Source organism: Dunckerocampus dactyliophorus, chromosome 18 (assembly GCF_027744805.1).
Source record: "Dunckerocampus dactyliophorus isolate RoL2022-P2 chromosome 18, RoL_Ddac_1.1, whole genome shotgun sequence".
NCBI lineage: Eukaryota > Metazoa > Chordata > Actinopteri > Syngnathiformes > Syngnathidae > Dunckerocampus > Dunckerocampus dactyliophorus.
In genome coordinates this window covers 20743233-20768508 of record NC_072836.1, presented here as the reverse complement: position 1 = coordinate 20768508, position 25276 = coordinate 20743233, and the positions used below count along the sequence as shown (strand labels likewise).

The 25276-nt window shown below is 44.7% G+C and overlaps 1 protein-coding gene across 3 annotated transcripts in view; it reads right to left on the bottom strand.

Moving 5' to 3' along the window:
• cacna1ia (calcium voltage-gated channel subunit alpha1 Ia) overlaps nt 1–25276 on the bottom strand; it is a 150013-nt gene that overhangs the window by 48932 nt on the left and 75805 nt on the right. For all 3 annotated transcript variants that reach the window (XM_054760774.1, XM_054760777.1, XM_054760776.1), the window contains exons 4-8: nt 19265–19398; nt 12288–12385; nt 5709–5868; nt 538–886; nt 384–476 (exon numbers count right to left, since the gene is read on the bottom strand). In XM_054760774.1, coding sequence (XP_054616749.1) covers nt 384–476; nt 538–886; nt 5709–5868; nt 12288–12385; nt 19265–19398 — 834 coding nt within the window. The remainder of the gene's footprint in view (nt 1–383; nt 477–537; nt 887–5708; nt 5869–12287; nt 12386–19264; nt 19399–25276) is intronic.

Here is a 25276-nt window from a genome sequence, read left to right as displayed (position 1 = left end):
TTTGTGCTTTCAAGCAGCTGCTGTCACATGCGTTTAAGTCTACACGCACGCACACACACACACACACACACACACACGCACACACACACACACACACACACACACGCACGCACACACATGCACACACACACACACACACGCACACACGCACACACACACGCACACACGCACATGCGCTTGCTCATAATTGTGCAGGTCGTGAGGACTTGAAGGCGGTTGCTCTTCCAACAGATGCTAAGGCAGACACTCGGCTGCGTTGATGACTCGGTAGATTCACAGAAACGATGATGCAGACTTTGGAGGTCAATTTGCAAGGCGGACCCGAGAGGCAGCGCATTTGCACCAACTCCAAAGGGGGGCGGGGGTGTGAATGTGTTACTTACAATGATGAGTAAGATGAAGTAGATGAAGTTGTAGAAGGAGTGTGCGTCCATGACGTAGTACATGATCTCCACCCAGCCTTCCAGGGTGATCACCTAGGAGGAAGCAGATTGGGATGAACGTGTCAACTTCGTGGGCTGAAGTCCGACTAAGCACCTGAAAAATGACAATCCAGGCATAGACGATGTTGTCAAAGTTGATTGCTCCTTTGTGAGGGTTGGTGTTCCCCGTGTGGCAGCGGGTGTAATACTGGTTCCAGTTGACGCACAGCCCGATGGCGTCGCCGCTCCCGTTCCCGCTGGCCACGGGCTCGGGGCTGAGGCCCAGAGCCTGTCGGTGGAGCGCGTCCTCCTTGTCCAGGCAGCACGTATGGCCTCCCTCTCGCCTCGGCGGCACGTCGGAACACGACATGATGCCGTTGTCGGAGGCCAGCGAGCAAATGAAGGGGCGCTCGTCATCCTCCTCGGGTCTGTAGTACGGGTGCGGCGCCGCCAATCCTGAAGAGCTGAGACGAGAAAAACTTTCTCTTCAAGTATTCAGCATTTCCTTTTCATGTTGGACATTTATTCAGTCACTTCTTGTTGAAATGTAGAATCAATGTAGCGAAATGCAGGCTGAAAGAACTGTGAGAATTAACAACAGAAAATGCTATCATGCTAACTGTTAGCATGCCCGCGCCTACCATAACAGCACTATGTAAGTTTATACATAATTGTAATTGGCTAATGCTAACTATTAGCATTGCTAGCATGATAACTGTTAGCATGTAGCAGATAGTGGTAAGCATGAGTGTACCTACAAAAATGGTCCAAATGGTAGCATGCCAGCTGTTAGCATGTGGACACCTAGCATGATGCCGCTAAGTATTTATGGAGGTTTATAGCTACAAATATAGCTACATTGCTCACTGTTAATAATGAAAACAATGTTGTAAGAATTAGTGTGAGTTGTTTTGGAGGGAGTTGATATTTTCTGTGCAACTTCTTCCACGTTTATACACTACAGGAGCTTTAGTGAGATATCTTGCAGTGCAAGCATGCGCAAAGCGACACCGCCAAGCTCATACACCAAATGACAAGCACAAATTGGAGATGACTTCCTTTCAGTGTCAGTATCTGTGTGAGAGAGTACGTAAGTGTGTGAGAGTACGTAAGTGTGTGAGAGAGTACGTAAGTGTGTGTGAGAGTACGTAAGTGTGTGAGAGTACGTAAGTGCGTGAGAGAGTACGTAAGTGTGTGAGAGTACGTAAGTGTGTTAGAGTACGTAAGTGCGTGAGAGGATACGTAAGTGTGTGAGAGAGTACGTAAGTGTGTGAGAGAGTACGTAAGTGTGTGAGAGTACGTAAGTGCGTGAGAGAGTACGTAAGTGCGTGAGAGAGTACGTAAGTGTGTGAGAGTACGTAAGTGTGTGAGAGAGTACGTAAGTGTGTGAGAGTACGTAAGTGTGTGAGAGAGTACGTAAGTGTGTGAGAGTACGTAAGTGTGTGAGAGTACGTAAGTTTGTGAGAGAGTACGTAAGTGTGTGAGAGAGTACGTAAGTGTGTGAGAGTACGTAAGTGTGTGAGAGAGTACGTAAGTGTGTGAGAGTACGTAAGTGTGTGAGAGAGTACGTAAGTGTGTGAGAGTACGTAAGTGTGTGAGAGTACGTAAGTTTGTGAGAGAGTACGTAAGTGTGTGAGAGAGTACGTAAGTGTGTGAGAGTACGTAAGTGTGTGAGAGTACGTAAGTGTGTGAGAGAGTACGTAAGTGTGTGAGAGTACGTAAGTGTGTGAGAGTACGTAAGTGTGTGAGAGAGTACGTAAGTGTGTGAGAGTACGTAAGTGTGTGAGAGAGTACGTAAGTGTGTGAGAGAGTACGTAAGTGTGTGAGAGTACGTAAGTGTGTGAGAGAGTACGTAAGTGTGTGAGAGTACGTAAGTGTGTGACAGAGTATGTAAGTGTGTGAGAGAGTATGTAAGTGTGTGAGAGAGTATGTAAGTGTGTGTGCCCGAGTGTGAAATGTGAAATGTTTATTATAACGTCCTTCTTGTAAATGTTATTCTTGTAATTTTAGGATTTTATTCCCATAAATATTTAGACTTTATTCTTATAACGTTACAACTTTTTCCGCAACCTAATTTTCCAAAAATTGTAACTTAGTTTTTTTGTTTCTCATAATATTAAGACTTCAAACGTACTCTTTCAACTTTATGCTACTAAAATGAGGTTATTTTTTAAAATGAGGTGAAATTGCAACTTTTTCTGGTTAGATTACAGAGATTTTTATTTTAGAATGTGCCGCAGGCCAATAATGAAACAGCCCTGGGCCACCCTTGGGCTACGTAGACAGTGCATGATATGCTGCTTGTTGCTTGTTGTAGACGTCCTCCGTATGCTCAACTCCTCATTCAAATAGCCTTGGGTGTCTGGGCATGCGAGTCCCTGTCCCTCACAGGAGGAGGAGTCACCCCCCCGGGAAGAGCACTATGAATACTCAATGTTTGTATGGAAATAAGAATCTTTGATGGCGCCGACTGCTTGAGCCTTGGTTGTTTCGTGCGCATCTGACATGGCTGCCGAGTAAACGAGGACGAGGTCTGGCGGTCGTGCAGAAAGACGAGACGAGCGCCGCCTGCATCACACTTTCAGGGTCAGTTTCTCCCGTCTCCTCTCTCCGATTTTTTGCGTCCTTGACGAGAGGCACGCTGAAGGCAAACGTGCACACACTCCGTGTGCTGCGAACAGGCGCCCACGGGTGCGCACGGCTACATGCACTGGCAGCTGGGGGTGGGGGGGTGATTTCAAGCGTGACGGTTGCGATCATTTGTTAACAGCAGCCTGTAGCTTGTCAGCAATCGATGCTCTGAAGTTGCGCAGCGTAATGAGACTGACGGAGACCAGCTTCTGTCAAAGTACAAGAGCGCGGATCTAGGCTGGCGCTGGTGCCCCCCCCACACACACAAAGGGTGAGTCTGCATTGCGCAGTGTGGCCCTGCCAAAATCCGGCGTCACATGGAGAACACACCTGCTGGTGGAGAGCGAGGTGCTGAAGGGGATCAAGGAGCCACAGCTGCCGTGTTTAGTCATCACGGAACGCCGCTTCATTAGGTACACCTGCGCAATCCCATCAGCTCAACACCAGTACTGGATAGTGCTTCGCTTTGACTGACAGCCAGTATCGCTAGAATAGCTTCTTAATGCGACAGTAAGGCAAGTGTGTCAATAACACAAGAAGACGCGCGCCATATTGGACACTAACCAGGAAATGTACGCACACTCAGGCAACATTGTCCACTGTATTTGTAGGCAGTCCCTTGATGAGAGCGGTTTGTAGCGTTTACTTTATAGTCGCTTGTTGCTACGGTGTGTCCTTTGTGTAGCTGTCCTCCATATGCTCAACTCCTCGTTCAAAAGGTGTCCGGTCATGCGAGTCTGCCTTCCGTGTCTCTGGAGTCACCCACTTGGGCCACACTTTGGACACCCCCGTCATAGATATTCACAATTTTAATAAAAGACAATATAAACATGCGTTGTTATGAAATTGCCAATGCATGGCGTGACCCTAATCTATGCTTCCACTTACCACTGAGTCGGCCCGTAGTGTGCATTAGTGATGGAGCAGTGGAGACGTGTGTGAAAATAAAACTTAAAAGCGCATAAAAGGGAGGGAAGGTGTCAGACGGCAACGTGATTGCCGCACTTGACTGTGACACTTCATTGTTTCCTCTCGGGGAGGCGGCATTAGCTCTTTACTTAGCATAATAGTCCTCAAGTGCTAACTCGCGAGCACCTTTCTAATTAAACACTCCAGCACCCCGACTAAGCTGCATCGCTCTCTCCTGGAGGTTTCAATTACACGCAAAAGCACACTTTCGCTGACAATAACGCTCACTGAACAGGACGGCCCAGACCGCATTGGTCAGCAAACGCGTATGGGAGGCTACGGCGCAGTCTAACTCCAAAGAACGTGCGTAGACAAATGAAACACAGCGGTTCAAGTTGCCTCATTAAGTTGGCGTCGTGGCTTTCATTCCAGTAAATTTCAGCACTTAACTTGAGGAGCACAAAGCAGGCAGGGCTTTTGTTAACGGGCAGACACGCCTCTCCGGCTCGCTATTACAAGTGTCATTAGCGCCGGCTGTGTCAGCATGACCGGCGATGGTGAACAAAGCGGTATAGATGTCTTACAGGCAGATGAGAACACACACATCAAGGTCACGCCGTGCGCTCTGCACGGGTCGTGGCGGTGGCAGCAGCATGAAAAAGAAAGGAGAAGGATGAATGGCACGCAATCAAAGCCTTCAGACACGCGCACGGTGAATGTCAGCGGGACACGGAGAGCCGGGAATACGGGACGCATGCGGCTGCAAACTAATCCTATTCCAAGACCGACGGCAAGGGCAAGGAGAATGCAGGAGGCGGCGACAACCACAACGTAATGCGATGCTGCAACCAAAATGAATTCAATAAACTGTAAAACGTTTTACACTCGGCTTTTGCGCAGCTAATAATGTGCTTACGCCTGCTGGCAAGTCACATTTCAGTGACCGTTTTTATGACAGTACAGAAATCCCTCGTTTATCAAGGCCAATTGTTAAAAGTAGGATTCCTGATTTATAAATAGAATATGTGCATAGTTGGAGCATAGAAAACATGTTTACAACCTTCTAAATATGTTTTTTAATATTAGAGCCCTCTAGACACTCAAATAAGACCCCTATAGTGACCTTTATGTGCCTATCACGCAATACAGATGACCTCATACTGCACTGTTTCACACCTAACATGCTTTTATTTTCATACTTGGAGCATAGATAATCTGTTTGACCTTCTAAACACGGATTTTAACATCATTATTGTTACCCAATATAGCAGACATAACAGGAGAAAGTAATACCTATAAAACATAAATAAGACAACATTATCACCGGGTGGTGGCTATCGTCTCATTAGTGGAACATTACTGACACCTAGTGGCCACTGGCAATACTACAGATCATCGCAACGTCTTTGAATGAGTCTTTGGAATGCCTTATACATGTATTTGTATTTTACTTCACTTAGTCATTTTAGGCTTAAAAAGACTTCATCTAGACAAAAAAAAGTCAAACTTGCTTAAATATGAATACCTTTTGAATAGGCTGTAGTCAAGTACGCTTTATTGATTAACATATTTTTGAAAACCCATAAGAGTGTAGCTGTGACATTCCAAGCCCAATTCACACAATTAGCCTCAAACCTTTTTTTTTTTTTTTTAAAGATGTGTAGATAAGCCTGCTTTTGTTTTTACGAAGCTGCCGACTGCGACCGATGACCGTCCTTCCGTTTCACACAACCATCCTGAACTCACAGTGTGAAGTTCTCCTCCAGGTAACAGCGGTTCCTCAGTAGCCCCGCCCACAGCTGCACGCCAATGATGCCGAAGATGAAGAAGACGAAGAAGCAGAGCAGGAGGACGTTGCCCAGCATGGGCAGCGTGTCCAGCAGCAGGTTGACCAGGATGCGCATACCTGCGGGGAATCCACGGATAGGGAAGTCATTTATTCATCCCTGTGGGGGCGATTGGTTGTGCCGCAATAAGAAAGCACAACAGTGACAAAAACACATGTAAACACACACACACACACACACACACACACGCACGCACACGCACACACAGGTCATAAAACGCACGCTTGATAAAAATGGGGCTCAAGAGATAAAAGATTTATGAAGATTGTATCAGTTGCAAACAAAAGTTGGCATCGTTACCGACCGCGGCCGATACCCGATTATTCATTTGGGTCCATAAAACAACGCAAAGCTACAAGAGGACGAACGAGAAGGCGGATGGAAAGCAAGATTGGGAGAGTGAGAATACGTTATGATAGACGAGCTGCACGGCAATCGATGACTCCTTCATTGGCTACTCAGGCCTCATTGCCTGGAATGATGTACTATAATCACGGACTATAGTATATTATTATAGTAATTATGCACTATAATATACTATAGCAATGATCTACTATAATAATGTACTATAGCAATGATGTACTATAATAATGTACTATAGTAGTGATGTACTATAATAATGTACTATAGCAATGATGTACTATAATAATGTACTGTAGTGATGATGTACTATAATAATGTACTATAGCAATGATGTACTATAATAATGTACTATAGCAATGATTTACTATAATAATGTACTATAGCAATGATGTACTATAATAATGTACTATAGTAGTAATGTACTATAATAATGCACTATAGCGATGATGTACTATAATATACTATAGTAGTGATGTACTATAATAATGTGCTATAGCAATGATGTACTATAATAATGTACTATAGTAGTAATGTACTATAATAATGCAGTATAGCGATGATGTACTATAATATACTATAGTAGTGATGTACTATAATAATGTGCTATAGCAATGATGTACTATAATATACTATAGTAGTGATGTACTATAATAATGTGCTATAGCAATGATGTACTATAATAATGTACTACAGCGATGATGTACTATAATAATGCACTATAGCAATGATGTACTATAATGTACTATAGTAGTGATGTACTATAATAATGTGCTATAGCAATGATGTACTATAATAATGTACTATAGCGATGATGTACTATAATAATGCACTATAGCAATGATGTACTATAATGTACTATAGTAGTGATGTACTATAATAATGTACTATAGCAATGATGTACTATAATAATGCGCTATAGCAATGATGTACTATAATAATGTACTATAATAATGATGGACTATAATAATGTACTATAGTGATGTTGTACTATAATAATGTACTATAGTGTGCGTTGCTGTGGTACTTCCAAGAGGATCTACACAAAATCACACCGATTGTTAACCACTGACTGATTGTTAGGATTTATGTTTAGTTATTTTTAATTATTTTATTATTCTTGCATTATTTTTTTATTGTATTTTGTATTTATTTTAAATTCTACTTTTTAAAATCATGACTATAAATACTTCAAGTTAAGTACTACAGTATATACTACAATGGTGTAAGTCACTAGCTTGGCTGGTGCTGCGACTTGTAGTGAGATGCGACTCACATCTCAAAATATAAACAGCATCAAATTGAACATGTAACTTTTTTTAGCGACACCTAGTGGCCGCAACAATGCCTTGAGCTGAGCTTGTGACAGTCAGGATGTCACACAAATTGATGATGCACAGTATACCGGACATTTTTTGTTCCGGAATACTTTTTAATATGCTTCTGCCCGGGAGACTGTAAGTAATGTGCAATTCTAACGATATGGCCGAGAAATGCCGTATTTTAGACAGCAGTGTTGTTTAATGAGGACACTAATTATGTCTAGCTTGTAGGTCAGGGGTCACCAAGGTTTGTCCTTGTGAGAGCTACTTTTACAAAATGAAAATGGCCAAGAGCTACTCATTTTTGTAACATTTATTTTCAGAGCTTATTTTAAAGCCAAACAAAGTGAATATGCTTGTTTTACCAGAACATGAACAAAATGCTGGTGTCCACAACTCACATGTTGTATTTCACAATGCATTTCTTTCTACTCTTCTTTCATTATTAACTGGACACCTGAATGAAAAGCAGGCTTGCGGGCACCTCATGTGGTCGTGGAGGCTACCTGGTGCCCGCGGGCACCACATTGGTGACCCCTGTGGTAGATTGTAGCTGCTGCGTCAGCCAATGACTAGCTAAATATCACATGTATGATTTTCGGTCTGTTTTCATTCATTTGAGAGTAAAAATGAAGTTTTGGTGTTGAAATACGGCCGCATGTTTTCAAAAGTGTCTTCTTTGAAAACATTGAGATTTTATTGCATAGCAGCGCCATGACACTCCTAAAAATAAAAAAGACTCGATGGTGGCGCCATCTTAAATACCACTAAGGGGACTCAGACCAGCAGGACGCGTTTTTCTTCTTCATGACGCATTTTTCAACTGATACAACTCTTACTCTGGAGCGACTTCTAGTGCGGAGCATACAGTATTTATGACTAGTATATCTACTAGTATATTTATCACGACTATATCTACGACTATATCTAGTAGAATAGAGTATTAGTAGTATATCTAGTGGTAGAATAGAGTATTAGTAGTATATCTAGTGGTAGAATAGAGTATTAGTAGTATATCTAGTAGTAGAATAGAGTATTAGTAGTATATCTAGTGGTAGAATAGAGTATTAGTAGTATATCTAGTAGTAGAATAGAGTATTACTGACAAATAGCAACATAAGGTGCTTGATATACTGTAGATGTGAAAACATTGGGGATTTCTACTGTTAATGAGTTGAGACTGAAGCAACAGCGCCTCTGCTGGTTGCAGCCAAGTTGTGCACTCTATTTTGCCCGGACTGCTTTACCTCCCAGTTGAAAGAAATCCGTCCAATCCAGTCTTCCCAGCCCCCCAGCTCAGCTTGTGAGATATCTTGTTCACAGACAAACAAGGCGTCTAACAGCAAATGTGGACGCACGAGCGCTGAAGAAACAGAAATGGAGTCCTGGCGGTTCAGAGGTGCTCGGGGATAACAGCTTCTCCAGAGGAGGGGGTAGACAACAGACAAGCACTTGAGAGGCAACAGTGGGAGATAAAAACGGGCAAAAAGAACCGCTCTGCTCCGACAGCGCCAGAATATCGGAAACAGACGTGGGGACTCGATGAGAAAGACGCTCGTGATTAGACGAAGCTTAATTAGATTCCCTGTCAGAAAGCGATGACCTCATCCTCCGTGGAGGAGCTGTGATGACACGTTGAGACGTGATTAGTGAGGTCTCATGACAGCAGGTTGGACTCGTACGGGCACCAGGCGCGCGCGTGTGTGTGTGTGTGTGTGTGTGTTGCTGGGGGGTGCTGATGAGATGATGAGATGAGATATGCTCCCACGTTAGATGTGGTGTCCTTCATCTCAGCGTGGTCATGCATAGAAGGTCAAACAGCTGATGGATTTTAATAGCAACTTTGGCCTTTGCCCCCCCCCCCCCCCCCCCCCCCCCCCACATACATGCTGTTTTTTTTTTTATTTTCCAAATATTGAAACTTTCTTCTTAATCAGTCTTTGTAGATTTTTCTCTCATAGTATGACTTTTTTTTTTCCAAACTAATTCTCCAAAAATGACAACTTCATTTTGCTTCTCATGTTAGAACTTCAGAAAACAAATTTTATTTACTTAGACCTTATTATTATTATTATTATTATTATTATTATTATTTCCTCAACATTTTGACTTTATTCTCATAAAATGTACATTTAACATTTTTTACATTTTTTTCCAATTATTTCAACTTTATTCCCAGAATATTTTGACTTTATTCTCATATTATACTTTTTCCACAGCCTCATTTTCCAAAAATTGCAACTTTATTGTTTTGTTTGCTTCTCATATTCCAACTTTTTAATGTAATATTTCAACTTCATGCTACAAATAATGACGTTATTTTTCCTCCCAATATTACGACATAATTCTCCTAAAACTACTTTTATTACTTTATTCTTGTAAAATTACAGCAGATTTTTCCATTTTTGCTTTTTTTTTCTTATGAAATGATATTTTTAGAATGTGCCGCGGGCCGCAGCTCGGGCGGCCCTGCCACTCAGTGAGGACACGGAGGGCCTCCTTGGGGTCAAATAAACTGGAACGTGAGTCGGGATGTGGCGTGCGCGTGTGTGAATGTGCGTGCGTGAGATCAGCATGGGCGTCACTGTTGCCCGACGGTGTGCGGTTTGTGTTTTTCGGCGCCGTGCTGTGGTTCGTGAGTAACAAGTCAACAGCAGGCTAACGTGTCATCAACACCGGCGCGTACGCGGTGAATGACAGGTGAGAAGCTGAGAGACGACGGCGGTAATGACGGCGTGAACACCTGTAGTGCCATCACCTTACGCAGGCATTCAAATGCAAACTAATTAAAAGTGATCTCAATCATGCGTTAATGGCTGCTAATAACGACGCCACCCTGATTATGGCCGCCAACGGGATGACTCGCTCGCTTGTGAAGGTGGCGGCTGCGGTGCTGCTTTCTATCAAACACACACGGCTCGACATGAATGTGTTACTTTGAAAAACACTTCCTTCTCATCGACTGATTTTGCAAATGGAGAGCAGAAGTGTTGTTTTTGTGCGTGTGCGTGTGCGTGTGCGCGTGGTGGCGGCTGGAGGCGAGTCTAAATGTGTTTGTTCCCGAGGGGCCTTGTCATTAGACCGCAGTTCCATTAGGCCTAATTGGGTGAGGAGGAGGGGGGCGGGCGGGACAGAGACGGAGAACTGGAATGAGACGAGGCCCGAAGGTGCGCCCGAGACAGGAAGACAGACAGGAGGAAAAACAATGAACGTCCTCAGCTACTGTAGTTCCATGCACAAGCTGCTTGCGCCATGCGTGGACTGAACTCCATGATGGAAACGTCTTTTTCTCCACTTACTTGTTATTGTTGCTTTTATTTGATGATGAACTGAAAACATCTCCTTATGGCTGCAGGTTTTTATGTGTTGCCTCGAGTTCGGCTGTACTGTCATGTTGATCATTGTTTTTGTTTATTTTACTATTGTAATGTTGTAATGTTCAGTAGCAAACACAAATCTATCGCCATGTAAGTTTGCTAATGCTAATGGCTAGCATGAACAGTATATGGGATTTTCAATGTCAATTAGCATGGAGCTATAGCACATTGGTTTAAATCAACAACCGCCCCCTCCTCCTCATGTCTGTACGAGGTTGCCTTGCTCCCAAACGTACGTACTTCCTGTTCACCCCCAATCTTTCCAAAATGCGAACACGCGCGCTCTCACACGTGCAGTAGTAGTCGGTGCCCTGCAAGCGACTACTATAAGACAATTTGTCAGAGGGTTACAAATTGAGGTGTGTGAGGGGTCAGGCTGTTCTTGTGCTCCCTGGGTGTCGGTGGGCAAAGTAGCGATCCGACAAAAGGAGGAACAAATAGCCTGATCCCGACCGCTTCCTCACTTCTAATGGGGTCACAGATGGAGGACGGAATCGGGTTACCGCAAAGTAATTACACACAGACAGCGCATACGATGCAGCGTTATGTACAGACAGGAAGTCCTGCACGAGCTCCAGCCGGACACGGGAGTTGACAGCGATGCTCGACGTGAAGGACAGCGTATGTGTATCGATATGAAGTATGGATCCGACTGCAGGCATGATTACATTTCTGATATTAGCTGTCATTTGTGAAATGATCTGCAGTGGAAGTCATTATGGATTGCAAAGTATGCACACAATTTCTGCTGCACGGATAATAGTGACCACGCACGCACCCTCGGAAACCAATAACAATTGTTACCTTTCATGTCCGAGCATTGGAAGCGCCTTGAACGCCTTCTGTTTTGCTTCTGACACACACACAAGTTGCAAAACAAGAGTTATGGGGCCAAATTACTCATCATTAACTTCATGACGTATTGATTTGTAATAATGGTGCGGTGTCCAATCATCACGACTGTTATCACCGACATGTTGAGGTAAGTGCATGGTTTTATTTGCCACTAGTTTTCATGGACTTAACATTGTGCACTTATCTTTTTACGTGTTTTTGTTCTGATGTGTGTGTTGTAATGTGAATAAAATGTTACTAAGTTAGTGATGCACCGATATCGAAATATCGTGTGGTGTCCAATCATCACGACTGTTACGGCTGACATGTTGGCGAGTGCACGGGTTTACTTGCCACCGTTTTTCATTTTTACATGTTTTTTTTTAAACGACGTAGCGGTGTTTGAACACTGCAAAAAATTATTTTGCGTTTTTGAGTGCACCTCAACTTAAAATTTTGACTCCCCTGTCAGGTTTGTAGTCAGCAGGTTGGGAGGACGAGTCATTAAGGGCGGTCCGAGTGTCTGACGAAGATCTAAACACAAAAGCACACAGCCACAACAGGCGGATGATCAGGCGTCCTCACTTGGCACTCTGTTGATGGCTTTTAGGGGACGAAGGACCCGCACCGTCCGAATGGCCGACAGGTTGATGTTCTGCAGGTCCAGGGAGTATTCCACCATGCTGGGGAGGACACAATGAAGAACACGGTTGAATCTTTCTGGAGTGAAAACCTCATGTGCACGGCTCCAAGTGCACCAGAGATGCCTGCTCGTTTTGGGCACCAGTGGTCAGTCTTTTGATCGAATCTCACCCGTCCCAGCAGCGTGGGATGTGTGCAGCACTCTAAGGAAGTGGGGAGGGAATTACATGAAAGAGAGGTGAGGGGAAGAATAAAAAGATGAATTTCTATTCTAAGTGTCGCCCACAGGATGCTGCGGCTCACTTAAAGGCTGGCATCTGTTAGCGAGTCATTTCTGCAGCGTGGCTAAGCTGTTTGTGGCCCCCAAGCCAAAGCGCACGTTGGAGACGGGACTGGTGTTCATTGTCACACAAATGCCTTTTGGACCTTCTGTACTCCACCACAGTGGATTCCAGGTGGACGTTTGTGCTTTGATTTGCTTGCATGTTAACGTCGCTTCCCCAGAAGAAACGGAATAGAAGGATCCATGTCAGGCATTTGCCACCGTAAAGCCTTTTTAGAATGTTGAGGTCACGTTTCGAGTCGTACGTTAGCTTCATTTGAACATACTCTGAACGCTCTCATTTTCACCATCGCATTTATTTACTTAACGCGCAAAGACGACGGAGCGTTAATTGGACAACAAGTGCTATGTTTGCTATGGTACAGTATGTTATCTTATGCTTGGCTCTTTTATGTTATCCTGTGCTATGTTATCACATGCTTTGCTATGCTATGCGTTGTTGTCCCATGTTATGGTATCCTATGCTATGCTATTTTAGCCCGTTTTGTAATAAGCATGCTATGTAATGCTATGTTATGTTATGCTATGTTATGTTATGTCTTTTGTAGCACATGAGACAACGGAAAAGAAAATGCAGCTCTCCAAGTATCGTATTAAGAATAGTATGAAGCACAGCACAGCAGCGACAGAACCAATGTTGTAACAGCGGTCAGGAGAAAACGGCCCAGCCAGCATAGATAGCACTGGTGAGCTGTCAGGGTTTTTGGACCTGGTGCTAATTAAAGACCCCTGCAGTGATTAGCTTATGTAGCTACGCACCCGGCAACCACCGAGACGCTGCGGTTTATGAAATAGAGCATTTCATTTGAGTAAGTTGTAAGTTGTCATTTTCTCCATCAATGATACCACTGTGAAAGAATATTCACTTGTTTTAGTTTTAGAGCATTTTAGACATTTTTCTTCATATTTCACGTCGGAGTTATCTGACCGACTGTTTGGTTTAATGAGTTTCGCAGGCCAGAAAAGCACGGCAAGAACTGGGCCTGGTGGACGTGTTGTTGTGCCACGGGTACGTGTGCTCGAGCATTACATCGCCTGGGGTGACAACACGATACCGTTAGCATGGCCGCCTCACGACGTCTCCTGGCTTTGGCAACGCACTCAGCCGCCTGTCTCTCACAAACATGCTGAAGTTTTTCACTCCGCCGTTGACTCAGAGTCGAACCGTCGTAGCCCACAGCTGACAGGCGGCAGCTCGAGCCACTAATTGTATCCCCCGGGGGGGGCAACGGGACCACGCAGCAATTGGGATGGTGCTGCTCCACACTATTTGGTCTAAAGCGGGGGTGTCCAAACTTCCCACATAGCGAAAAATGAAAGGATGCCACTTTGCCACGCTGATATTGTGTAAAGCAGCGCGTGCAGATATGCTAACACGCTACATGGATCTCCTCTCCGCTGCGTCATCGAGGTGGAACACGTTCATATTGCTAGCAACTTCGCTCTTTCCGCCAGTTTTGCTGTTTTTTTTTTAATTCCAACTATTTCAACTTTCTTCTTAAATATTTAAAAAAAGACAAACTTTTGTTTTGTTTGTTTCTCAAAATATTCGGTCTTGAAAAAAACATTTCTTCTAAAACGAGCTGATCACATACCTCGTAAAAGTCATACTTTTCTCTGGTGAGAGAACGACTTCCTTTCTCTTAATTGCTGCTGTTTTTTTAAAAAGTATGTCAACTTTCTTACTGTACATTTTCCACTCGTAGTGCCGACGTAATCGCATCATATTTGGACTTTATTCTTGTAAAATTACAGCTGTTTTTTCCCATTTGTTGATTTATTTACCAACTTTTTTCTTCAAAACGATGACTTTATTCTCATAATATTTTGACTTTGTGTAATATTATAATAGAATAATTAGAGTATATATTTTTCCACAACCTAATTTTCCCAAAATGACAACTTGATCTTGTTTCCAAAATACGAGCACATACAAAAATACCATTTTTGGTTCATATTTCATATTTCATATTTCATTGTTGTATTGTATTGTATGTACTTTATTTATCCCACAGCGGGGAAATTTACTTGTTACAGCAGCAAGACAAGTAAAGAGAACAGTGTAAAGAAAGCATAGTGACTACAACATGGTTCAGGTGGTGCAGGTGTTGTAGAGCCTGACAGCGGTCGGTATGAAGGACCTGCGGAACCTCTCCTTACACCGTGGGTGTAACAGTCTGCTGCTGAAGGAGCTGCTAAGGGAACCCACAGTGTCATGTAGCAGGTGAGAGGTGTTGTCCATGATGGATGTCAGCTTAGCCAACATCCTTCTCTCCCCCACTTCCTCCACGGAGGCTCAGGCTGAGGTTGAACAAGTGCCTGAGAACTCCACAGAGCTGGTCCGCACAGTCCTTGAGGATTCTGGGGCTGATGCCGTCCGGTCCCGGGGCCTTCCTTGCCTTGATCTTCCTCAACTGACTTCTCACCTGATCATCAGTTATGGAGAGGGGAGTAGAGGATGGTTGGGATGGGGATGTGGGGGTGAAGAGTGGTGAGTTGGTAGGGGAGGGAGGGAGGGCAGACTCAAATCTGTTAAAAAACAGATTGAGTTCATCTGCCCAGATCTTGTCCCCACTGGCTTGGTCTCTCCCCACTCCTTTACCATGGCCTGTGATGGTCTGCAGGCCTCTCCAGACTTCCCTGGCATTATTCTCCTCCAGCCGCTTCTCCAGTTTCCTCCTGTAGCAGTCCTTCCCCTTCCTGATCTTGTGCCGGAGTTCCCTCTGGACTCTGCACAACTCCTCCTTGTCCCCCGAGTTGAAGACCCTCTTCTTCTTGTTCAGCAGGGCCTTGATCTCAGAGGTCACCCAGGGTTTGTTGTTGGGAAAACACCGCACCAACTTGGAGGGCACAGTGTTCTCCACACAGAAGTTTATATAGTCTGTGATGCAGTGTGTCATGCTGTCAACGTCACTGCCATGGGGACTACAGAGCGCTTCCCAGTCTGTTGTCTGGAAGCAGTCTCTTAGCCTAGCACTGCTCTCCTCAGACCACTGCTTCACAGGCCTCTTCACAGGGGGTTGTCTATTCACTACTGGAGTGTAGTCTGTGACGAGATGGACGAGGTTGTGATCAGAACGACCCAGCGGGGGGAGGGGGGATGAGGTGTATGCATCCTTGATGTTTGCATACAGGAGGTCCAACGTTTTATTGTCTCTAGTGTGGCATCTGACATACTGGGTGAAGGTGGGAAGAGCAGAGGACAGGGAAGCATGATTGAAGTCACCGGAGATGAGAAGGAGGGATTGGGGGTGCTGGTTCTGAAGTTGAGAGACGATGGTGTGGATCTGCTCTATAGCTGCAGCAGCGACCGCTGAGGGGGGGATGTACACAGTCATAGCAATAACATGTGAAAACTCCCTCGGAAGGTAGTATGGCCGCATGCTAACCGCTAACAGTTCCACGTCTCTGGTGCACAGTTGCTCCTTCACACAGATGTGTCCCGGGTGGCACCATCTATCATTCACAAACACAGCGATTCCCCCTCCCTTCTTCTTACCGCTCTCCGTTGCATTCCTGTCCGCTCGTACCAGCTGGAATCCGTCCAGTGTGACATGTGAATCCGGAGAAAGTTCACTCAGCCACGTCTCCGTGAAGCACATGAGGCTGCATTCCCGGTACTCCCTCTGCAGTCGGATCAGCGCCGTTAGCTCTTCCATCTTGTTGGGGAGAGATCTTACGTTCCCCATGATGACAGACGGTAGACATGGCTTGTACCGTCTTTTCCGCTTCTTGCACTTCACTCCCGACCTGCATCCTCTTCTGCTCCTCCGCAGCTCCTTGGGGATCTCCGGCCTCTCCGCGCAGAGAGGGGATGTGTGGTACAGGGCTAACAGCTGATCCCAGGTGTAAACAATTGAGCCTTGGTTGAATGGGGAGCCGTGGCTGAAGAGGTTTCCCACAGTTGAACTGAAAAGTTCAAAGAGCATCAAGGCGCAGACTAAAAAAGTAACAATATCAACCTCCATAGCTGCACACTCGACCAAATGCGACCAAAAGAAAATGTAAGAAGACTAAAATACTCTAAAAACACTAAAAGGTGGAAGAAAAGTACAGAGCTGCTGTAACCGGCAGCCCCTCACACGGCGCCATTTTGGAAAAAAAAAAACAACAAAAAAAAATCTGCACATCATGACGTCATCTTTCCTCATCATGTGATGTTACTCCTGTAAAATTACAGCTGTTTTTAACATTTTTATTGGTTTTTTTCTTGTTAAAATACACTTCTGGAATGCGGCGGGGATAAAGGCCCCCGGGCCGCACTTTGGACACCCCTGGTCTAAACACAGATGTATTTGGCATCCCTGCTTCTTCATCTGGACGATGAGCTTTGACTTTGATGACCATTCCCCCCCCCCTCCCGTGCAGGATTGCCAGCTCTCCCAGTAAACGCCAGCATTATCTGAACGGCTCCCCTGCCGCTTCTCCCAGCGTTGTGCTAAAACGTTGCAGTGCCGCGCGACACACGGCAGCTTGATGGAAATGTCACAGACTCAAGAAGAGCTCGAGTGTTGTTTGGGGGCCAGCCATTTCCACCCACCTCAGACACGAGCGTATCCGTGCTCCGCTAATTGAACGTGGGCAGCTGGGATCCCGAAGAAGGGCTGCGGCGTCAAAAGGGAGTCGTTGAGCCAAGAAGGACGTACCTGCTTTGCACGTATATTGCATGGCTGTTTTATGTCACCCGGATGGATGACGGCGAGCGCCAACATCTTCTACACGCGAAGCCCCGAAAGTGCCGGGACGAGTGGAGCGCCTGCATCTGGGGGCGTTGTGAGGCTACATCAGGCTGCAGCGTGTGTGAGGCTAATTAGCGGACGGCCTCCTGCTTAGGATTCGTTCTCATATCCCCCGTCTGTTTCTTGCTGGTGCGCAACGTTCAAAAGGGAAACACCTCTGGAGGATCTACAGTGGGCACGACCGCTTGGGAAGACCCGCCGTTGACAGCCGAGATAAAGAAGACGCCAGAAAACGACTTGAGTGTCAAATGAGCAGCGCGCTGGCTTCAAAGTGCCCATTAAAGTTGATGTTCCCCGGGAACACAAAAGCACTTTACTTTCCTGCAACATTTGCATGACATTGCACTTGACTGCAAAAGTAGAACAAGGGGTCTCCAAAGTGCGGGCCAGGGGCCAATTGCGGCCCGCGGATGTTTTTTTATTGGCGGCACATTCTAAATATAGAATAGAGGGAAAATATTAGGGGAAAAAGTTGTAATGAAACAAGACAATTCAAGGAGAAGAAGAGAAATACTTTGCACCTCATTTTTCACCTCAATGGCAGGAAGTTGAAATATTCAAGACAAAATATATTTTTTTATGTTGTAACATTTAAATACACGAATGGGCTTGGATGCTTGGATGAGTCCATTAAAGAAATGCTAATTATGCAATTATGAGCACAGCCTCTCCAAGCACGTGAACATGTACGCACGCAGGTGCAACCAAGTCAGGGGGCGTAAAACACAGGAATTAAGTTAATCAGTTAATCACTTCCTGATTCATAAATGCAACGTTTGCATAGTTAGAGCATAGAAAACCTGCTTATGACCTGCTAAAGTATTATGATTCTATTATTAGTTTAAAAATATACAGTAGAACAACAAGTCCTATGTAGTATTGTGGTCACCTGGCGTCAGTAATGTTATGAGACATGACCTTAGATGACACGACCTTTCAGAGCCAAAGCGACACGCCGTGGCGAGACGGACACGCCGTGGCCGAGATCGAGTGGAAAAAAGGTTCTCCTCTTATTTTTCGTGTGGAAGTGGTACGTTTTTGGCTTCTTTGTCTGTTTGAAACACGTTCTTAAGTTTAGAATAAGTAAATTGGAGAGGCTAACTAGTTAGCTCGGTACACCTGCTGTGCTAGTGGAGGCCGTCTGTTATGTCCCTGCAGTGACCCCGTGATGCAAACGAAGAATACTACACATCACGTCTTTGAATGCCTTAGATTTGTATTTTACTTCATTCAGCCATTTTTATTCTTAAAAATGTTTGAATTGGGGGAAAAAAGACATCAAATATGCTTAAAAACGCACATTTTTGACTAACAGGCTGTAGTCAACCACAAAAGAGATGATTTATTCATTAATATATTTTTGAAAAACCGTGATAGAGTAAAGCCGCAAAATTGCTGTAATTGAGTAATTTAGCGAGTCATTCCAGGCTCCCCGGGGGTTTAGGGCATCCACTGGGAGTAAATGGATTCCGTTGAAATGAAGACTAATGTTGCCTCACCTGACCTCGTCTGACGTTGGACTGCTACTTCGCTAATCCATCACACTAGCACGCAATTACGTGTGCCACTTACTGTTGCTTGCAAAGATGATACGTCATCCTTGCGTCCTTGGAAAGGCTGAACTCTACAGCGAGGAGCTCCTCGCAAATAACCAGCAGCTTATTTGGGACTTTGCCAGTCCAGTTTTTGTTTTGGGTTTAAGTGGCACCACTGGTCCTACAGCAGTAAACAGGATGATGTACACTACTGTGGACAAGGGATGGCCTTGCTAACCATCGTTAAAAACTGGTACAACATTATTATTGGCAGCGTTGCACAGCGCGTGCAGCAGCTCTTACCCAGCCATGACGATGAAGAAGTCCAGCCTGTTCCAGGTGTCTCCCAGGTAGCAGTGGCGACCAAAGATGCCGAGAGCCACCATCTTCACCACCATCTCCAATGCAAAGAAGATGTAGATGAAAGCATCGAAGGCCTGCGGGAAAGAGTTGGAGGAAACACAGCAGGTTTTACACTCAGACCAGACTGGCGCCGGTTCTGCAGGATGGGTCAGTAATTCACCCAGACGCCTTTTCAACACGTTGCCAGTCGGGGGGTTGATTCTTTTCTGACCTTTTATCAATTCAAAGGTCTCAAAACAATCCGTCAATTTTCTACTGTGAAAAGGCACTTTTACAACTTTTTACTTCCGTTCACGGTCAGCAGGAGCATCGCAGAGCATTTTTAGTGGCGTTGCCAGCAGTCCATCAGTTTGCTTCAAACACGCTTGGCAAAAAGGAGCAGGAAGAAGCAGATCTTATTCAGTCTTCTGAATGTGTTGTCTTTTGGTAGACAAGCACGTTGCCATACTTGGTCTAAAACAGCGTGGAAAATATTCCATTCCTAACACCACAATGACTGAGAGTCTGTTCACTTCCTGCATTGAACATGACCACACCTACAACAGCTTATGTGTTTTTTTCAATAAGAAATAAAGAAATAATAAATACAATACAATAATCCCTCATTTATTTTGGTTAATTGTTACCGGACCTGGCTGTGAACGTCTGCGACGTAAGAGTCCTCATTTATTCATATTTTTGTAGTTAGAGCATAGAAAACCTGTTTACGACCTTCTAAATGTGAGTTTTAACATTATTAGAGCCCTCTAGATATGAAATAACACCCCATAGTCATTTTACACTCCTATTAGCCAATATTGTAGCCATAATAAAATAAAATAAGACATTTCACACAGACTGCAATAAAGTACAACCATATCAACCAGCCGTATTTTAACACCAAAACTTCATTTTTGTATTCCCAAACAGACTGAAAATGTCCTAATTAAACAACACTAAAATACCACATTTCTTATAAATGCACATTACTTACAGACACAGTTGCCACGGCAGAAGCTTATCAGTAGTATTCCGTAACAGAAAGCATCCTGTATCATTCATTCCACCCGTGTGCATAACTGCTTCACAAGCTCAACTCAATTCATTATTGCAGCCACTAGGTGTCGCCAAAAAAACAACCACCGGCCCACTTGAACTTAAAAGGCGGCACATGTTCAATTTTACATCGTGTTCATTTCGATATACAAGTTACTACAAAACAAGTATGACTTCTACTCTGGAACATACAGGTGTTCATATATAAATGCATCTACAGGTGCTGCACAAAAGTCCTGGCAGCTGTTGGACAAAGACGCAAGAGGTCGGGAGGGCATCCGTGCTTGTACGTGCTTGCATCTTCTAGTAGTGTGCAAAACACACGAGGGTCACACCCCAGAGAAGAATGAAGACAGCAAGGGATAAACGGTGCGAGAAGCCAGCTTCACTTTTCACTGCTAGATCAACATCACAAACTAAACTATTGTATTTTTGGGCAAGAAATAAAACCCCCACACCAATTTGGCAGAGCTGTGTGACTACGTTAGCTGCCTTGCTAACGCACCACGGCATTCAAGGGGATGTCTTCATTCCAGTAGTGGAAGCAAAAGAGATGTCATAGCCAGCAGGCTGCAGGATTTGCCAAACATTTGGCTTTTTGATGATGGTGGGGGGGGGGGGGTCCCAAAGCAGTGTAGCATGCACACAAACACGGTCTTTGATAAACATTTTGCTGTGCACTAGTCGCATGTCACTGGAAATGTTGCCGTCTTATATTATCTGACAAATGCGCGTCCACGCCTCGCATTTCAGCTCGCATGTTCAAGGGGAGAACTAGAAGGATGACACCTGGACATGCTGGACGTGAAAAGGAGCCAACACAGCCGTGATTGTCTGAATAAGCACGAGTGAGTAAGGAACCCCTCGCCACTTTCACGGCTGATGAGTAAATCATGCTGTTTTGGGGCCGACTGTTTTTTTTTTGGCCTGTAGCACAATCGCCCTAAAAATATAATTTCACAAAAAAACTAGGAAAAAAAAAAAACAGGAAAAATCGGCAGTAATTTTACGAAAAGGTCAAAATATTAAGAGAAAAAACGTTCTACATTCTTCCAAGTGAATCCAAACGTCGAAGTTAAACGAGAAAGTCATAATTTTACTGACCATTGAAATAACCAACTAAAAAGACCTTTTCCCCAAAGTTGTAACATGATAACCACAAAATCTAAATCAGATTACGGAAAAAAAGTTCTAATGTTACGAGAATAAAGTCAACATCCATCCATTTTCCTCCACTTATCCGGGTTTGGGTCGTGGGAGAGGCAGTCTCAGTAGGGAAGTCCAGAACCCCGGCCCCCGGCCACCTCTTCCAGTTCCACTGGGGAGGACCCCAAGGTGTTCCCAGGCCAGCTGTGAGGCATAATCCCCCCAGCGTGTCCTAGGTCTGCCCGGGGGCCTTGTCCCAGGCGGGCATGCCCGGAACACCCGGGGAGGCACACCCAGAGGCGTCCGAGAGGCATCCGGACTCGATGTCAGAGCCACCTCAACTGGCTCGTCTCCATGTGAAGGAGCAGCGGAGGGGTGGGGGGGCTCAGCTCTGCAACTGTCAAAAGTTGGAATGTTTTGGGAATCTTGTGGGAATACAGTCAGAATTACGAGACAAAAATTTGCAAGACGATGTGCATTTTCAGAAATGGAAACAACTGCTGTGATTGGACAAGAATACGTATTAGAATAAAGTAATGAAATAAGGAATAGTAATAAAGATGACGAAAGTAAAGTAAGAATAAAATATTGAGGAAAAAACCAAATCATATTCTAACCAGAAAAAAAACAGACTTTAATGAGACTAAACTCTTACTACTGAGAAAAATAACATCATTTTTAGTAGCATAGGAGGTGAAATATTCAATCAAAAATAAGTTATTTTTTAGAAGTTATCATTAGAAACAAAACAAAATTAACTTGTCATTTTTAAATATATTAATTTTTCATAATAAATATTGAATCTAATATTATGGGGATAAAGTCAAAATATTATGACAATAAAATTGACAAAGATTATTTAAGAAGAAAGTTGAAATATTTGGAAAATAAAAGAGCAAAAACAGGAAAAAGAGCAAAGTTCATACTAATTTTCTCCACCTACGTCACACAGCTGAGATGCAGCTTTTCTTGTCAGCTTGTCCACGTGTTGCTTTACAAAACATCAAAGCGGCAACGCTGCATCCTTTCATTTTTCACCATGTGACTGTTGCTGGGTCACATGGTTTGCCCCCCCCACAAGGTTAACAAGCACATTCAGAAGGCCGTAAGCAGGTTTTCTATGCGCTAACTATTCATAAATAACACGATAAACGAGGGATTACGGTACCAAGATAAGTGTCTTGCCTACAGTCAAGCCAGGTGGCGGCAGCAGCGCCAAGGTCTGGGGATGCCCGAGTGCCGCCACCACTGGGGAGCCGCGGTTCATTGAGGGAAAGAGTCATCCCAACACGTGCTGTGAGCATGGCAGTTTCCCAACATGATCAGGAGCATTAAAAACACCTCCAAGAGGACAAGTGTCTTGCCGATGAAGCTGAATTCCAAGCCCAAGAGGATTAAGGACAAAATATTAACACTTTGGAGTCACTGGAGAAAAGAAGTACCATCCTTCTAGCCTGAAAATGACAAATCAAAAGTGTTTATTTCAAAACTTCTGCCATTTCAGCAAACTAAACCACAAGTCATTGCCTCAATCGCCCCACAAAAGGAGGCCGATTGGTCAGCTCCGTTTGCAGCCACAAGCCAATCATCTTGAGATTACAGACCTACAGGATATTCCACTGAATCTACGGCCCACAAGGTGGACGCCCTGCTTGAGTAAGCACATGCCCGGTGACATTAGCACTCAGCTGTTGCCAGTTAGAGCCTTCTTTCGCCATCGCCGGCTGACTGCATCATCGTTTAGCCCATAAAGAGGTAAAATATGGGACGGACCGAGGGAATGTTGCTTTAAGCCGTAAGCACGCCCTGACAATTGAGTTTGTGGATTCAACAAATGGCCCGGACCAATACACATGCTGCAGTGGAAGAAACTATTTTTTCCACAAATACTTTACGGTTATTACCTTTGGAAGGTTTCAGGCAGAAGATAAATGACAAACAAAAGCGTCAACAGTAGCCCCCCAGCAGGGCCGCAGAGCACCAGTGTGCAGGAAGAGGTGGAAGCATCCGGTAGTTATCTGCTTCACGCCGAGACAGTTTTCCTCTCTCAGCACTGACAAACAATTCCAAGACGGGTGTTTGAGGCCTGAGCCCAGAGCGAGCGGTAAATGGATGAGAAACTGGTGTGTACTTAGTTTTTGTTGCAGCGGCACAGCGAGCTCTTTCGTCCACATCCGAGTCGCTATCCTTCAGTGCAGGGGTTCTCAACGGGTGGGCCGCGTTACTTTTTTTGTACATTCTGTTCCTTTAAACCACAACTGGTAACATATGGTAACATATGGTGGTGACGTTATGACATTTTTTGGTTGCATACGGTCCCTTTCATCACCAAGAGTGACTGATGCCACTGATGAGGCAATGCTTAAGCAAATATGGCAAGAAATTGATACGCTCCGTGCACCTGATGGTGCATATAGACGTGTACGAAATGAGGCAAAAAACATCAATATCTACTCATCATTTTCTAATAATTCCACCAGCTTTGACTTATTTGCTTTTTTGAGGGACTTTGGGTGCCTTGAAAAGCGCTATATAAAATCTAATCCATTATTATTATTATTATTAAACCCAGAATACAAGACAACACGTCTTTTTGCGGGGGTAAAAATACTATTCTAGTGGTCCTCGGGTTACGTCACTGTCTTTTACCGTTTCGTGGTTACATACGCAGCCCCAGGATGACTTCCAGGTCTGAGAGAAGAGAAACGCCCATCAGCTGCACTTTTGGTCTTCGCCATTCGGCTGTGACGTCTACCAAGAAGGATGAAGATGGCATCCTCGACCATGTACACAGATGTGCTCCTACGAAAGCGACAGTGACAACTAGGTCATGTAGTTGGTTAACACCGCTTCCTGTGGATAGGAAGTGATCTGTAGCGTCTACCTCAGCATCCACAACAGGACAGCTATTTTGACTGAAGCCAATTGATCCTGTTTTTGGGACGGTGTTGGGTTGCATCACCAACAGGCTCATGCGTGGATGCTTTGCAGGGATGTCTGCCTAATGAAGTGCGAACTACGCCGGAATGCAAATTGAGTCATGCAGTTTGACAGCAACACCGTTTCCAGATTGCAAACGGAAAAAGGAGAAGATGAGTCTCATAAGCGGTTGAAATGATGTTTTGATAAATAATGCAGCCTGCCAGCCTCGCGCGTAATTCGACATTGGCCTCGCCCGCTCGGATCCGTGTTTCGCTGGGCTCCCAGTGAAAGGCCGGGGAATGAATTCATTGTCGTTATTTGTCACCGCCGCCAGCTTCTTTCTGCGTCAGCCTATCAGGTTTAATCATCGACATGATTTGTAAAGGAGGGGGCGGCAGGGAGGGGTGAGGGTTTCACGTGCCAAGGGCTCTTTCATGATGTGAAACGGGAGCCGCTATGGACGCTACCTCATGCCATGCCATTTGGGAGATGAAGGCGACGTAGGAAGCAGGCCGATCTTTCACTTCCATGTGCAAATGAGAGATCACTCAACGCAAACGGCACTAAACCGTCACTCCACAATCAGAGACAACAGGAAGTGATGATTGGTTTTTGTAAAAGAAAGTCTTGATTGGGAGTCTTTCACTCTTTCGAGTCCATTTTAGAAAGAAATCCTTACTTTTGTGTTGGTTACACACAAAAGACCTCCTCTTCCTAGAGAAGAATGTCTACGGATCGCCATCATCCTCACCTTCAGCTGCAGGAAGAAACAATCCAATCACAGCTAGCCATTTCATGTCCTCAAATAGTGGGACGCCCCAAGGGGCAGGGGGCGCTATACTAGACATT